General features: G+C 42.8%; 1 protein-coding gene across 10 annotated transcripts in view; it reads right to left on the bottom strand.

Moving 5' to 3' along the window:
• Positions 1–16,228, bottom strand: part of frmd4a (FERM domain containing 4A) — a 77,787-nt gene that overhangs the window by 24,133 nt on the left and 37,426 nt on the right. For 8 of the 10 annotated variants that reach the window (XM_063479814.1, XM_063479813.1, XM_063479812.1 and 5 more), the window contains 3 exons: positions 8,518–8,583; positions 3,993–4,087; positions 2,244–2,336 (listed from right to left, as the gene is read on the bottom strand). In XM_063479814.1, coding sequence (XP_063335884.1) covers positions 2,244–2,336; positions 3,993–4,087; positions 8,518–8,583 — 254 coding nt within the window. Of the gene's footprint in view, positions 1–2,243; positions 2,337–3,992; positions 4,088–5,538; positions 5,683–8,517; positions 8,584–10,885; positions 11,200–16,228 lie in introns of those variants that run through there. The other 2 variants (XM_063479816.1, XM_063479817.1) reach the window with 2 other exon arrangements.

Genomic DNA, 16,228 nt, shown 5'->3' with positions numbered 1-16,228 from the left:
AAAGTGTCACCTGACATCTTCTTCAGAGATGGTAAATCGTTTGCTGTTAATCGCGTCTTTTAACCTAAGCTAGGTTTTACAAACCAAACCACTTCATTCACCCACTGGTACATCAGTGGTGGCAAAGCTTGTCGTCCACAGATGTGAATGGGCTGGGAGTCGAACTGGGAATTGGTGCGATTAGCGGATAAATTGCTTAAATCCCCCATCTGGTGTGCATAAAAGAGTTCACTTGACTTGATATATCTCTGTGAACAATGCGATCAGCAAACATGTCCTTATGAATATAAATCGGAAATGCGCGTGTTGATTTCAGTGCATATGGGTCTGTATAGGCATCGAGTGAGAGGGATTGTAGGCAGATCAATAATCGGGGGTGGGGGGCGGGCCTTAATTCGCGTTACCCATTGAGCTGCAAGAGAGAATGAGAGGTGCTTGTCAATATTCAGTGTGAACATTTAATTAAAGCAGCACGGTTGATGAGACATACCCACACTGCCAGCACAGCAGCAAGCATGCAAAAAGGCACCCACTGAATCAGCAGGAGGTGGGCATGTGCCTAGCACTTATTGGGAACACACGCATCACACAAATACCTCATGAGAATGCAGAAACGTGACATACAGAGAGAAACACGCACCCACACATAAACACACAACATACTTCATATTAGACAAACACACCCCCGCGCATAAACAAACCTTATATTGTGCTTATTAAAAACAATATGCTCAGATTGATAACAGATTCAGGCCTGGCATTTGGGCTGATTGTTGTTCCACTGCAGTCCACAGTCTGGATCTGAATGTGTGCACGTGCAAGGATGTGTTTGAGAGCGGGTGTATTCAGTACTGTGACATTTAGAGAGATTAAGGTTAGAGATTAGACGGAACTGTGATGATGAAGAAGGGGGATGAAGCCTCAATGAGGTGTCAGAGTTCACAGTGTCATAGCACTACCATCACATCCTCAAACACCCATTAGTCTGTGTAAATACACACACAGTGACCCTGCACCCCACACAGCTAACAACCAACACTACCACTACGGCTTGTATATGCAGGCTCCTGGGAAAGACAGGACCGTTAGTTAACGCAGGTGTAAACATAATTAAGACATTCTCACTGTATTGCTGTGGCATTGTGCAATGAAGCCACTAAGTAGGATACAGCCAATGTGCTAAGAATATGCTTTTTCTAAACAGCTCATTTATATCATGTCTCATGACTTGAGCCACGATATAAATGCCACCATGAAAATGACTCACTGACATTTTGTCCATGCGCATCACTTCGCTTTACACTATTAAACGTTTTATTGCAGTGTTGTGCTAGAGAATTATACGGTCCTAGCATTTATATCGATGTAACTCTGACCTGTGCCACAAACCTAAATGCTGACGCAGCTCATGCACAAACCTGAGCGGAGCAAAAAAACCCAACAGGACAATTCAAAATAAAGCCTTCGTATTTTTCCAATTTTATTTCAGAGAAACCTCTATATGCATAGGAATGTGTGTTTTTTCATGTCACGTGGATTGTTTTTTACAAGCCTATGAAATATGTAACACCACTAAATGCAATCACAAACAGCTATATGCTGAATTTTGGTCATGCCTGTGTGTGTATTGCAATTCTTCTGTCCTACAGGGGGGTCAGTGGAAAGAAAACGAGTGAACTGTGGTGCAATTTTATAATCCTGTCACAGTTGGTCAAAAGAAGCATTTTGTTTTTAACCAAAGAGATGACTACAGTTAAGCAACAGCAAGAAAGTCATGGTGGGCTTATACAAAACAAGGATAATGACTGTGCTGTTCATTGTTCCATTGAAAAAGGATGTTTTATAAATGAGCTTGCGAGTGTTTTTGTCAAACAGCTTCAACATAAAGACGCACAGTGCTGATTTATCCACCCCCCCAAACCCTACCCTTATAGGAAAAAGCTATCTGGTATTTTGTTTAGAGTACAGTCGCCATGAATCCGATGCTATCTGCATGCAGTGCATTCTGATGAAGTATGAGAGGCTTGCCATTGGCTGAGAGGCCCTGTGGTGGGAAGTAAACACTGTGATCAGAACAATTTCACAGGGGCTTTTCATAACTAATCGTATTAATCTCTTCCTATTATCGCATGAATGTATGAGTATACTCAAGAACGTACAGACTTATTTCTTTCATTCCCACATACATCTGCAATCAGACAATGATTGGTGTGAGGGCACTAACTTGCAGAAGAAAGACTCACCTGACACAGAAGTAGAGGACAATGGGACCAGACTTCTTGGGGAATTCATGTTCTAATACCCTGCGGTCCAGCTGCAGCCAACTAAAATGGCCCCTGATGGGGAAGAACAACCATACAATCAACACTATAATTCAGAGATGTCTTAATATCAAACTAGGGTACACAAAAGTTCATCTCATGAAACAGAACACTTTCTACTTAAGCCTTCCCATTTATCTTTTTTGTCACACTTTGCTTGCCTCTGTCCCCCTCCTCTTCTCTTCCCTCCCCTCTCGTTTCTCTCTCTTTGTTTCCAACAGAGAGAATAACTGCACAGACAGCTTGTCACCCTGGTTACCCTGCATGGTCTCCTGAGCAACTGAGCAACATCTCTCTCAAACTCTCCCTTCTTCTGTTTCTTGTCTCTCAATCTCTTGGCCTCCTGTCCCCAACACGCAGCCTCTTTGACCAGTGAGCGGTCAGAGCTCAGGCGTCTCCTCTCCCCAGGCAAAAGCAACAAATCTACACATCACAGAATTAAGACTCTATAGTGGACACTGCTTCGCTGGACAGACACTGGCAGTAGTCGCTACCATGTAAATACCAAAGAGCAGAGGCCAGTCTTGCTTGACATCAGTGGATGCATGAGATAAAACAAAAACAGAAAGGCAAAACGGCCATGGCGATGTTTGCCTGCATGTAAATCGCTGGCATCACTATCATGCCGTGGCGTTTCTGCCTTTCTAGGTCAGAAAACCCAACAAAGCTAATTTGAATGTCATGTTTGCATTTCAAGCACAGCTCTCATGGCAAGCCTACTGGCAAACACAGACTTGTGATCTTTGCTAGTCCAGAGAAAGATAACCACCCACATCACTTCACTTCACGGTTAAATGTGATCTTCACAGATCTTCATTCTTTGCTTTACCGACAATGATAAAGGCAGTGGCTGACAAAACAAATCTGTTTGGTTTGTTTTTTTGTTTTTTTTTAAACCACTGAACAAAAAGAAAAAGACAAATTAAACATCTAAGCTAAATTTGATTTTTCTTTTCAATTTCATAGTTAATTAAGCCTTAACAGGAAAAGTGCTCTGGGAATTCCCCAAGAGAAAACCAAACCAAAACCAAACGCCACATTATTAAAGTGGTGCTTTTGCACACTGTGCTACAACTTAAGTTAATCCAGGAGTATATATTTTATATTTAGTCCACCATTATCCGTTTTGTTCACTAGTGCTACAAAGTCCAATTAGCGGGCACACAGAGTAAAATATAAACGGTTATTGTGGAACAGTAGCCATGTGGAAAAAGATTTTAAATTATACCTCAAAACTGAACGCAATCAAATGTAATTAGAAACCATACCTGCTACTACTCATTATCCTTGACACTAACTCTATAGCATTTATATAAGGCTTTCTATCTTTTTCATTGGCATCTACAAACACACTGTCCACGACATCAGTGTCCATGACACTGGCTTCAGCCAACCATGAAATCAGAAGCCATGTTCATGTGCACTCCCCTCTGATATCCTTGTTGCTTTGCCTATGTGCACAACAAACTGCACCTGAACTTTGATACTAAATTTGCCTATGATTACACTACTGCTGACCCACATGTTGCTTTAATAACTTTACTGCTACCAACTGTGTATCAGATCTGATGCTGGTGTCATTTACAGTGATCTCATGTTACAGCACTGAAAAAATCCAAACAAGCAAGTTAAATTAAAGACTGAGTGACATAATATTTTATTATAACTTACGTTTCATCTGTGTATGCAATTCCAAAGTACTCCTTCTCCTTGAGGTTGAAGTGAGAGGCCACAAGGTCCAGCAGGTCTTTAGCCATCAGCTTGGGCTGCAGGGAGGAAGATATACGAGTTTGGATTAGGCTAAGGTTGTTTTAATCAGCTGTCTTGTGTGTGTGTGAAGTGGTCTGTCACACTGTAGTTTAATTGGAAAAGTAGATGTAGTAAAACTTTATGCTAATGTATTATATCGGCTGTTGAGTTACCGCAGTGACTAAGCATTTTGACAAACACCAGGGAGGAGAGGGAAAGGGCCAGAGTGGAGGAGATAAATGAGAGTGAGAGAGCAATAGAAAGATGGATGGAGTGCGTGGATGTTGCTGACAGTGCAGGTACCCTTCCCCTCCCCTCTCCTGCCTGACCCACACCTCCACTGCAGAGTCACGGCTATGGGCTGAACCACTGTATTGCAGAGAGATGCTAGCACAAGAGCTATATAGCATGCAGATCACCTTAAAGCAAAGCGAGAGTCCAGGGAATGCTGCCATATGCTGCTGGTTTGTCACATCCTGAATAAAAGTGCACCAGTAACTGAGGTTAACCATGGGTGTGCCTCGCTGCCTACATTTAAGCGCACAAACACACATGCATACACACTCATCTGCATGCAGCCACAAGACCGTGTTATACAGGCCACTCCCAGCATACAGAAGGAACACATGTGTTTGTACTGTCTAGGAGAGGAGGGCATGAGGATTACATATTGTCTGAAACCATTTTTCTACACATGCCCACACACACAACAGCTACATTGTAGTGCCATAGTATCCACACTCTTAAGAGCCTCTTCCTAATGTCCTATAGTATCTACTCACTGCATAGCTACAACTTCAGTGTCATAAGCTACTGAGAGCTATTTAAAGGGAAGGAGGTGATGTCATGCACACACACACACACACACACACACACACACACACACACACACACACACACACACACTACCACATCTCCACTGACCTAGATCCCATATAATCACGACGCCTACAGTGATCCTGCTACACATAAAGGCTCAGGAGAGATCAGAATTGAAAGAGAGAGCTGAAGGTGAAGTTACCGCATAAGTTGATTCGACCCTATATTCACAGATGTAAACAGAAAAACAACATGGTTAACCATGTTGTTTTTCTATTTAAATGTCTCGTTAAGAGTAAAATTTCCAAATACATATTTACAGAGAGAATAATTGTAAATTTAGCAAAGATAAGATCGGGAATGTCTCTGAATATTTTTTTGTTCTGCGGCTGTATGTTTACATTGCACAAGCAGAGAAGCAGAGGTTAGAGTGATGATTTTCTCTGTGTTTTGGTCCTGATCTGTGTGACTCAACTGAAATTGGTACTCCCATCCAAAACAGGTCTGATTGGCCCTGTCATTTCTTCCAAATGGGAGAGCAGAAACTTAGATGATCAACACTAGAAGTCTTTGAAGCCCTCAACACATTTTATATGTGGAAATTTTAGGTTTTGAACAGAGGGTATCTTTATAGCATTAGCAGTAATACCTGTTTTGGTTCAGTCTGGGGAACATGCTGCGATGGTCTTTCATTACCACAGAGCAGCCAAACTGCTGTGGCAACAATATCAATTAAACAACATCCATCCCACCACGGTGTAGGAAGCAGTGAGCAGGTAACAGGGACATATTGGCACGTTGTTGGGCAGATGATGAGGCGCTAAAATAAACCCCAGATACGCTGTTAAAAATCAGGAGTGTATTACTGAAGATTAAGAACAACACAGGAAGCATTTCGCTAAGGTTTGACCTACCTTCTTGCCCAACCACTGTTATGAATACCTAGAAGACTCAGAAAGCAGAATCACACTGGCATCACTGAATGGCTTAATTGCATTTGTTTTCCTCTTCAAGTGACTACCCACCATTTCCACAAGCATGCGTGGCAGCTTATTTCTGGGATTACAGATACCAGATGTGTAATAATGTGATGTAGACAGAGAAGGGCAGGCAGTATTGTAAGTGATACGGTACACTAAACACACCCTAGACATATACAGACCGTGCAGACACACATTACATACACATACACTATGGAGCCATCTATCAGACTGTACAGTTCTCTGAAAGCTTAGACAGCATTACTGCTAATAGATATTTAGCCTGTGCCTCCTCAGCAGCACAGGTAATTAACAGCATAAGAATTACAGGGAGGTGTAAGCGAGTAGCAGACACACTAAAGACAAGTGACAAAAACACAGTTGCACATTTGGCTGGCTGGAAACAAGTCATGGCCCGATCTCTGCAAACACCCAGTAAGGTCTTTGCTGCCTTCAGAGTTGCTGAGATTTATGAGTTGCCAACTGATTTATTAGTTGCAGCCTATCCCCTCTAAGGCTGTCTAAGGTTAAGGCTTTTTGGAGACACATGCTGCATTATTGTGATTTTTCCCTGCACAATAACCTCTTCTTATACTTTTTGCTTTGCATACGGACTTACAGTTTACTGAACTTCCCCTTCATATTATGTAAAAGGACTCAGTGATGTAGAAAAGCAACACTGTTACACAACTGAACCTTATTCACCCTTTAGCCTCGCAACAGTCTAGCCTACGTAAGTAATAGCTTCTGCACTGATATACATTTTCACCGAGAGGTGTGTTTGGTAGTTAGCTTTACATCTTTACAACCTGGTTAATAAGTGCGCTGTCCCTCTGGTACATTGCTCCCTGCCAATGAGGCATTGCTCCACAAGCAAACCACAAAGGGCACGCTATCAGACTGGAGGAAGTAGACAAGGCTAAATGACTCTTCTGGGATTAAACAGCTGGTCAATGTTACAACTCACTGACAGAAGTAGGAGCCAACCTTTCTTCAGATGGTAACTGGCTTGTGTACTTGGCATGCTTACAACAAGTTTCATGAAAACCTCAATGGGACAGACCTGACAATGGCGCTGTTTTACGATCGGGGAGACTTATAAATAAACACAAATTATAAATAAACACACTGGTTTAGACTGTTTTTGAAATGTGAACATCCAAATCTTTTTTTTTGCAAACAAGCGGAGGACTGGACTGCTTTTTAGTTCAGTGGAAAACTTAAGAATAACACTGTGATTCTCTGTGGTCCCACTAACAACTCAATGACCTGCAGAACATCCGCCTAACGGATGGAAGCAAGGACAGGGACTGAGAGAGAAAGAAAGCCAGCAGTTTCCTGATTTATGTGACAAAGGTTTGTTAATGACATCCACTTTTCTGACCTTTTTATCAGTCTTGTTTCTTCTCACAAACGCGGTTAACACAGTCAATTTTTATCACTCACTCCTTATCCGAATATACCAACAAAACTCTTCACATAAGCACTACATTAAGAAATATTTATGTTAAAGCCCCAAGTTGTCTTTTTATTTTAGTTTTATGTACTGAAAGAAACGAGAAGAGCAATTGAGAGGGTGGATGGATGCGAGATAGAGCTGAAACAGTTGTATTTGTAAATTGAGATAAAGCACTGGAAAGACAGGTAAAAAGCTAGCCAGCTGTTGAATGAGAAAAGAAGACATGAGGAGCCAAGAGTGGAGAGACAGACAGAGTGACTAAGGAAGAGGAGCAGAAAAAGAAGTACCAATTTGAAAGGGAGGATCAGTTCTGGCAGAGTAATCAAATCAGAAAGTCAGCAGACCTATCCTTGGCTCTCCTCTCCATTTTCTCCTCTCTTTTCCCATCCCTTTAGTGTCATCTCCTTTTCATTCCTTAGCCCTCATCTCATTTTTCTCTCTCCCTCTCAACCTCCCGAGTTTCTGCGTCAATCGTTCTATTCTCTGCCTGCTGTTCTTCTCCTGTTCCAGGGCAATTACTTTCTTTTGTCTTTCTCTGTTTCAGAGGAATCGAGTAATGGTCAGACCAAAGGGAACTATGGGAGGTTAGGAAGAGTGTAAGGAGCTCCTAATGAATCCATTTCAGTGTATCTAGCCAAGCCAAAAGAAAATAAAAAGAATGGCAAAAGTCAATATCATTAGCAATCAATGAAGACCTTTGGTATAGAAAAGAAAGCAGACCAGAGGAGAGTTGCAGCCGAAAGCTGAAAAAGGTAATGGTAAAAACGTAAATGAAAGAGAGGCAGTTTTTTTTTAGGATGGTGCTGTTTTTATTCATTACTACAGAGAGGCTTGCTGGGAGAACTAAAGGCTAAAAGCAGAGCCAGGGTAATTGAAGCAAAGGTTTCCATTCAGGACTCGATCGAGTGGAACTGTATGCCAGGATTCAGAGTTTAAACAGGCACTGCAAATCAGTGCTGCAAGCGCAACCTATGTGTGCTTTTATGCATGTGTATGAGAGAGATCAGGGCAAGCATCAAGAAAGCGCAGCGTCACCTACTCCTGACCAAATTTCCCTTCGTCAGCAATAATGGAAGTCACTTGGGACTGCAGACATCACTTCTCCCTAGCTGTAAGGAACTGATAGTCTGTAAAGTGAGAGGGGAGAAAGGAAAGAAAGAGCTAGAGGTCAGGAGGAAGACACACTCACCTGAACGAGGAGCTCCAGCTTCCTGTCGTCCAGCAGATGGACCTGACATCGCCGGCCCTCTGTCATCTGAGAAATAGAAAAAAATGTATGTTTCTTAATATACTTGTTTATAACACCTCATCCAAACATACACCTGTATCCCACTATTCTACAGAACTACATTGTTACAACTCATACAACAAAAATTTGGTACATTTCCAAATGACTCATATATTTTGCTCAAATTGAAAAACATCATTGTGCCTCTCATCAATAAGTACAGTATGTGAGCAATATCCTGCATGACAGGCTTGGAGTTTGCATGTGTGTTAGCTCGAGCCATAACAAGGTTAGCTGAGCTAAATACACACAATGGGCCTTGCTCTGTTCCTCACGGACATTTTTAACATTCCTCCTTGAGCAGGAAATCCACTATCCATCAGAGGACTAGTGACCAAAGTGAGGGAAGCTGCCTGCTGACAGTGTTCACTGGAGTGTTTGTCTGTTATGCTGATACCAGGTTTGCTGAACAGAGCTCCAAAAGAATGAATAATATCCGTCTGCCAAGGTCAGGCGTAAACAGTGAAGCAGGTGCAATGATGAAACAGTCAACTGTGGGAAAACACGTGTTAGACCAAATATTTTACACGGCAGACAAAGCCAAGCCATCTCTGCAAACCTGCCCTAACATTTGCTACTCAAATACAAACAAATCCAGGACCAAGCCTTTAACATTCACTGCATAAACAGTGCCGGACATTTAAAGCCATGTGAAGAGGCTGGGTCTGAAGTGTTCTGCATTTTTGGGTGTACGTATGTTTTTCAGCACATGTGGAGATTCTCCACGATTTCACAGGAAGCAGGGACCCTGAGGAACACAAACACCCTTTGGCTCCACCCACGCTTCCCTCAAATCAGGGAGATGGGGACTAGAGAGGTTGGAGGATGGTGTGTGTATTTGGGGGGGAATAAAGAGACGGGGGAAACATCACCATTGTCCAAAACTCATCTCAAAAAACAGATGCTATTAATCTGAACACAAGTATAACTGGCTTGTAACTCTATCAAGAGGATCATATTGGCCTCCTGAGGCTATTGTAATTTGGTAAGGGTGTCTCCTTAACATAGTTAGCCTACTTTCTCACCATTTGTGCCAGCTTGCATCGGGGTGAGACTTTAGCGAAGAGACGATGATACCAGAAAAAGTGAGGGAAAGAAGTACCGCAGCACTCGTCCCAGTGTGAACTTCCCTAAATCATTACTGGTGGGCGTGTGTGGCTTCTAGTGTCTTTGCAGGGTTCAGCTTACCCTCCCCCTCGCCACTGATCTCCTGTGGTTTGAGGGTTTAGATTGGGTGCACCTGTGCACACAGTCAAGTGACACACAAACCCTTGCATTTTCCAACCTTGCCCTTTGTTTTTATCCCCCATCCTCCTGTCCTGGAGTTACATTATATCTCTGAAAACAATATGTGTTTATACTGTACACAGTGATTTTAATTATTACCATAGCTGCTTAGTGGTAGGTTTAGTGGTGCAGATACAACCAGATGTGAGCTGTACAACAACTCAGAGATGTCAAGCGCAACTAAGGTTGCTGTAAAGGCATAACATCACATTAATCCACATATTTTTGCTCAATTACTCAGCACAAAACTAGAGTATAATAATCAAACATTTAAAGTATCCTGTCTGCAGAACACTTCAAACTGTAATGTGGCATGCACGCTGTCACTGGGACTCAGCTTGAGGCACATGGGAATAGTGCAAGTCTTAATGTCAAGGTAACAAATCACTGCCCTGAGGAACAAAAACTAAGCAGCCCAATCTGGCACAAACAGATGGGTTTTGGCTGCAAAACTGCATGAAAATAAATGTAATAAGTCTCTATTACAAGGTTGTTATCAGTAAAGAAGGCTGACAAACGTAGAAAATGAGGAATTTTCAATATAACACAATCTAGCTGCACCATGAGCTAAATAATATACATTGTTACAAAATGTTTCTTCTTTGCAATGCAACTTCTCTGAGAGAAACAGTGGCCAAAAGCACAAGTGCTACTGGCTGCATCACCTTATCCTGTTGTGTGATTCATAATGCATTCAACAAAGCAACATTTCTGACCCCATTAGTGGTCAGGTCTGAATTGGTTAACATGCATCCTCAAGCCTGACTCACCACCAAGTAACGCTGATATTTAAAGACCAGAGATGAAAGTGAGGCATATACCACTACAGTGCTGTCTGAAGCAGCCATGTTCACAGTGTTTCATTATTTCTTCGCTGGGGCTGACAGCACAATTACACACACACACACACACACACACACACAGTTGACAGTGATGCTTGGTCAGTATAAGCGACCGCAGTAAGGTTATCATTAGTTAGTACCTTGCAAATAAATGTTCACTGCCACTCACAGAAGCCGGCTCCAAGATGGAGAGAAAAAACAAAAATAATAATAAAAAAAATTAATCCCAGAAAGAAATGAGTCGTGTTACAGCTAGAAAATCCTCAAAAAACACCCGCTTTTCTGTCCGGCCTAGAGGAGGATGAGGCACATCAGCATCCATGTTTGTAACCATTAGTTAACATTAGTTGCGAGCTGGCCGTATAATCCCGTCTTCTCACGTCTTCGCCGTTCAAGCAAAAAATAAATAGGCGCTAATTAACGGCGACCGTGGAGCGTTTTTCAAGCGAGGCTTCTCTCTCATCCCTCCTTGTGGAAAGCACTCAGCTCCACGGTGCTAGTCCCGGTCGACCAACCCCCGCCCACCCCCTCCCCACACCTTTCCCTACCGGCACCGTGCACAAACGGCGTGTGAACGTGCGGAACGCGGGAGACCGTACCATCGGTCGGCAACCGAGGGGGACGGCCGGAAGAAGCGGCTGACTGTGCTCCAGTCTGCCTTCACTTCGCCAGCTTTGCTTCTCGCTGTCACCGGAGTTGCTTCGAAAACACGGGAATAATGGAGGCAAGATGTGGGGGCGGGGAGAGGAGGAGATGAGGGGGAATTTTCTGCAGCGGCAGCTCGCAGCCATGAGAAACTGCAGACCTCTCTCTTTCTCTCTTTCCTGATGTGTGTGTGTGTGTGTGCACCCAAACATCTGTGTCTGCAGGACGGTACTGATAAATAACAACGTAAAGTCTGCCTACTTTAAGAAATCCGCTGTGTAGGGGCAGGAAGAGTTGAGACTATCTAATATGACCGATCACTTTTAAATCAGCATGTAACAAGTGTATTGTGACAGAGCTGCACAAACCTTCAAATGTTGGTTATACCCTGCTAAAAAGCAAACAAGCAGAGGTTTCTGTCTAGATCCTTGGTTTGCGCTCCCTCTCTCTGCCTCCCCCTACAGCTTGTAGCTTCCTGTCTGCACTTTCAAACACAAATCTTGCTCACAGGTTTGGCTTGCTTGAATGAATCCTGGCCCTTCAGTCCACTGCAGCCGTTGGACTGACTCTCTCTTTCTTTTGTATGACCTAAATTGGGCACTTGTGTTCACCTTGCACGGCTGGAACAGCAGCCGTTGAAACCGCAAGCTGTTAACATAACAAAATCAGTCTGGTTTGTGGATCCATAAATAGATACTAAGATGTGCGGAGGGTGCCTATAAAAAGTTTAAATGATTCAGCTATTCTGCTTTTTACAACAAGAAGCTGTCCCCGTGTTATGAGGACCCATGCAAAGCAGGTATGCATATGTGGCACACCTTTGTCCTGTCTCTCAAGGATACCTGGCTATTTGTTGTCAAATGTTTCTCTAAAATTTGTGTACTCGGTGTCATTCTGTTTATTTGAGTGAAATGCAGTTGCGCCATATGTGATTCGTTGAAATGCTCTCTTCCCAAACATTTAGCAATATCAAGATGCAATTACATTTTATAAGCTTGGCTTGAAAAGCTTTCTTGCAACCACGGTGTATGCTGCAACCCCAAAATTCAGCTTAGTTTGCTAAATGTAGAGGGTCACATGAGAAACGAGGAGGTGTATCCTTTTCCCTTCTGCCGGATTTTTCTGTTTCTGGATATTTTTGGCCTGCTCCAGACACCGGAAACTGGCCTGTCCAACTTAAACATCTCCAGATGACTCTTTCTTTGGCATTAATACATACAGCCGTCCCCTCATTCTTTTTCTCCGGTCAAATTCACATCTCTGTTTATTGGTAGCTTCCTCAATTTGCTGTGATAAGAGTCCTGTTGTTTAACAGTGCCAGGGAGAGTGAAAGAAGGGGGACAGAGGAGACTAGAAGCAGGATCCTGAACACTTACACTGCATGAGTCTATGAATGATTCCTCCTGTGTGGCATGGATGAAGCTGAACCACAAAAAAAAACAAACATAAATAAAAAGGAGGGAAGAAGGGAAGCAAGGCAGGAAGGAACAATAACAGGCAACTGTGATTTACTGAGCCACCCTATGCAGTGTCCATGGCCCTTATCTTCCCATACATGCTAACCTCTCCATGACCTACAGACAGTATTGCCAAGAACTACAAAGTGAGAAACACTTGTAGGTGTAACATTTCTGGACCCTGACCGAGCCTTGTTATGGAGCCAGTTTGCTTCTATTCTGGGCTGAGGTGTGGCCGTAATAATGAGGTGCTGATTAAGTATTTTTCTACAGAGTACCGATCCAAAGGGTAAAGATCTGAATGGCTGAGGTGGGTTTAACAGGGTAGAGTGGGGTTTTAGGGTCAGACAGGGAAACACAGCTGTTGGTCTGTGTTGGGAAAGGTAAGCTATGTTGGTGGAACCCAATATAAACACCGCTGAACGGTTAATTGAAGCAAGATGGAGAATCTCCTCAACCCTAACTGTGGGATGATGTGGTAGGCAATTAAGACTGACACACACACACATACACATACACACACACACACACACACTCTGTCTTGCTCTGTCTACCGTTGTCTGCTTCTCCCACATATTTATGGAGACTAAATAAACAGACACTCTTAAACACGTCACTTTGAGAGCAAGCGTGCTGTGACACAAGCACTCCGATGATGATTTATGATGCTGAGATCATTACATCTGAGCAGGCTTTACGACTTGTCTGCAGTTTGAACGCAACAGCATCTACGTATGGTGCAGATTAGATTACAATGCAGAAGAAAAATAAAACATTGGGAATACAGTTTCAGTTCAGTCCAGTAGGTTATTAAAGACCTGATGGAAAAATAATAGCAGGGCCAAATCCTTTCTTCCCCCTCAAACTAGTGCTTCACAGAGTGGCAGAGTGAGATGGAGCAGGGAGGGTCAAGGAAAGGCAGCCAGGAATGTCTAGAGAAAAGACTGACCGTCGAGATCTGTTTTGTTTGTACAAGTGTGTATATGGGAGCGTGCGTGCGTGTTATTGTGTGTGTCTGTGAGCTCCACCCTCACTGCCCGTGAGTGACTTTGGGACTGAAATGTGGTTCCAGTTAGGGCGTTTTTTAAAATCAGAAACATACTGGCACTTCAAACAAACTGGGGATATTTTTGAAGCCAACGCAGCTTTGTTCTTATTTTACTACAAAGCTCCATTCCCAGACTTCCACTAAAAAAAACAAGAAAAACAAAAAAAACCCTTTCCCCCCTCATTTTAATATAGAATCACAACTCTGACTAAAACTGACAGACGGAGACGCTTATGAATTTCAAAAACCACACGGGCACTTTTAGCGGGAACAGTAAAGACATTGGGAATAATGCTGTATAAAAGATTTTTGCAAGATCCAAACTTTTGTTGTGTTGAAGTCACACCAATCCACCTCTGCCTTCACATCTTAAGTTCAACCTCGCTGCCATTTGCACCCTTAGGAGCCTCGATTCCAAATGAACTGAAAAGATAAGACTTTTGCCTTTTCTCGCTTCATGGTGAAGACTGCCAGAAGGCATTTCTACTACACACACGCACGCATGCACGCAAGCAAAATGTACATTCATCGACAGATCAAAGTGTCATCAAAGGGTCTCTAAAAATATGCACAATGTGAGCCAGTGGTTTGTGCTTCGTAAAAAGATTGTGTGGATAAGAGAAATAAAAATAACAGGTGTGATGATAAGACATGAAGACACAGCAATAGTTTTTTTTTGTGCTGGTAGAGTTAATCTGAATATGCCTTACAGTCATAACATTAAACTTCACCTTGTTCCGCTTGATTCCTCATGGTCTGAAATTCTTCTTTTTATTCTTTGCAGATTACACACTGAAAGGTCACATTGCCTAATCCCAAAATAATGAAGTGCTTTCTTACCCCCCCCCTTGCACACCTATGTTGTTCCTGTAACAGTCACTTGTGTGGAGTTGCTTAATTAGCTCCTACTCGCCTCCTCTTTGTTTCAAGCCCATATCATCCTTCTGTATGTCTCAGTTCTTCCATTTCCTTTTTTTTGTTTTGTAAATCCTTCATATACATTTGTTTCAACTGCACTTTGTGGTTGAACAAAAGTTTGGCCTCTCAGACGTACACGTGTGCACGGGCGGCTCACTCACAGAACCAGCAGTTATATTTAAAACTCTAAAACAACACCACAGTCTCCTATGATTACATCCAAGCAAACAAGCACAATGCGGTGATACAGCGCCACAGTGCGTCAGTATAGGAGGGAATGGCCTCAGGCTGCTTTGATTATTCAGTTTTAATTTTTTTTATGAAAATGAGATGTACAGAAAGAGCCAAAAGGGCTTATTCCACTTTCTAAAGGTGGCTCCCCCAGTTCATGATTCTTTTCATGTCTTCTCTTTTAGATGACTTTTCCCTGTCAGCTTTATTGGAATGGACCGTACAGTCTATCTGTGTGTCTATAGATGTACTGAGAGTGCCAGCAACCTGAAAGAAGAGTACAGAAGTTCAGGACAAATAGGTATGAGTGATGTCATGTCTTCTCAATGAAACACAGTCTCAGTGATTGCGGGGGCTGATCTGAGAGGATGTGGACTGTCAGTGTTCACAGGGGAAGGATCTTTTACCCCTACACCTCCTCTCTTCATCTATAATTTAGACAATGAAAAATCACTGTAGACCCAAGCGACCCTGTGTTCACTGATACTGCTGGCACTGCACTCAGAAGGACAGTGTGACGTAGAGAGGAGTGTGTGGTTCTGCACAGTATCCTTTGTATACAGTGTGTGTGTTTGCATCTGTGTGTACAACCCACTGAATTTTGCTGATCAATGAGCCTTCCTTGTAGAGCTCTTTTTATCTTTGCTTTTTTTGGCTTTTGTTTGGTGTCCCATAAGCAAAAACCAAAAAAAAGGAAAACCCTACATGTTTGTGTGTGCCCTCGTGGCGTAAACTCAAGGGCACTGAGTGCTGCAGAGCAGTTGAACCCATGTGGCCTCTATTCCCTGCCCTGTGACAAGATGGAATACCAAACACGCTAATCATTTAGCATGCTGAATATTAAACAGTGCTGTCTGCAAGTTCTATTTGTGTGTGTGTGTGTGTGTGCGTGTGTTTGTGTCCTAATGTATTCTACTAGTCTATTAAACATGTACCCTGAGACCAGAAACAGCAGGGGAGAGTTTGGGGTAAAAGGTGCCTAAATCCTCTCTGTGCCTTGCTGATTTTGCCTGGTGTGTGTGTGTTTGAGTGTGTGTGTGTGTGTGTGTGTCCTCCAGGTCCAAAGACCCTCTAGGCTAATTAGGGAAACAGCCAAAGAACAACACCATTCAAAGCACTGGCTTTACAGGAGCTTGGTGAGCTTCCATCCTCATAATACTTCAGAGATTTTCAAACCACCCACT

This window comes from Pelmatolapia mariae, linkage group LG7 (genome assembly GCF_036321145.2).
Source record: "Pelmatolapia mariae isolate MD_Pm_ZW linkage group LG7, Pm_UMD_F_2, whole genome shotgun sequence".
In the NCBI taxonomy this organism is placed as follows: domain Eukaryota; kingdom Metazoa; phylum Chordata; class Actinopteri; order Cichliformes; family Cichlidae; genus Pelmatolapia; species Pelmatolapia mariae.
Note: the sequence above shows the minus strand (reverse complement) of the source record. Positions and strands in the feature narration are given on the sequence as shown.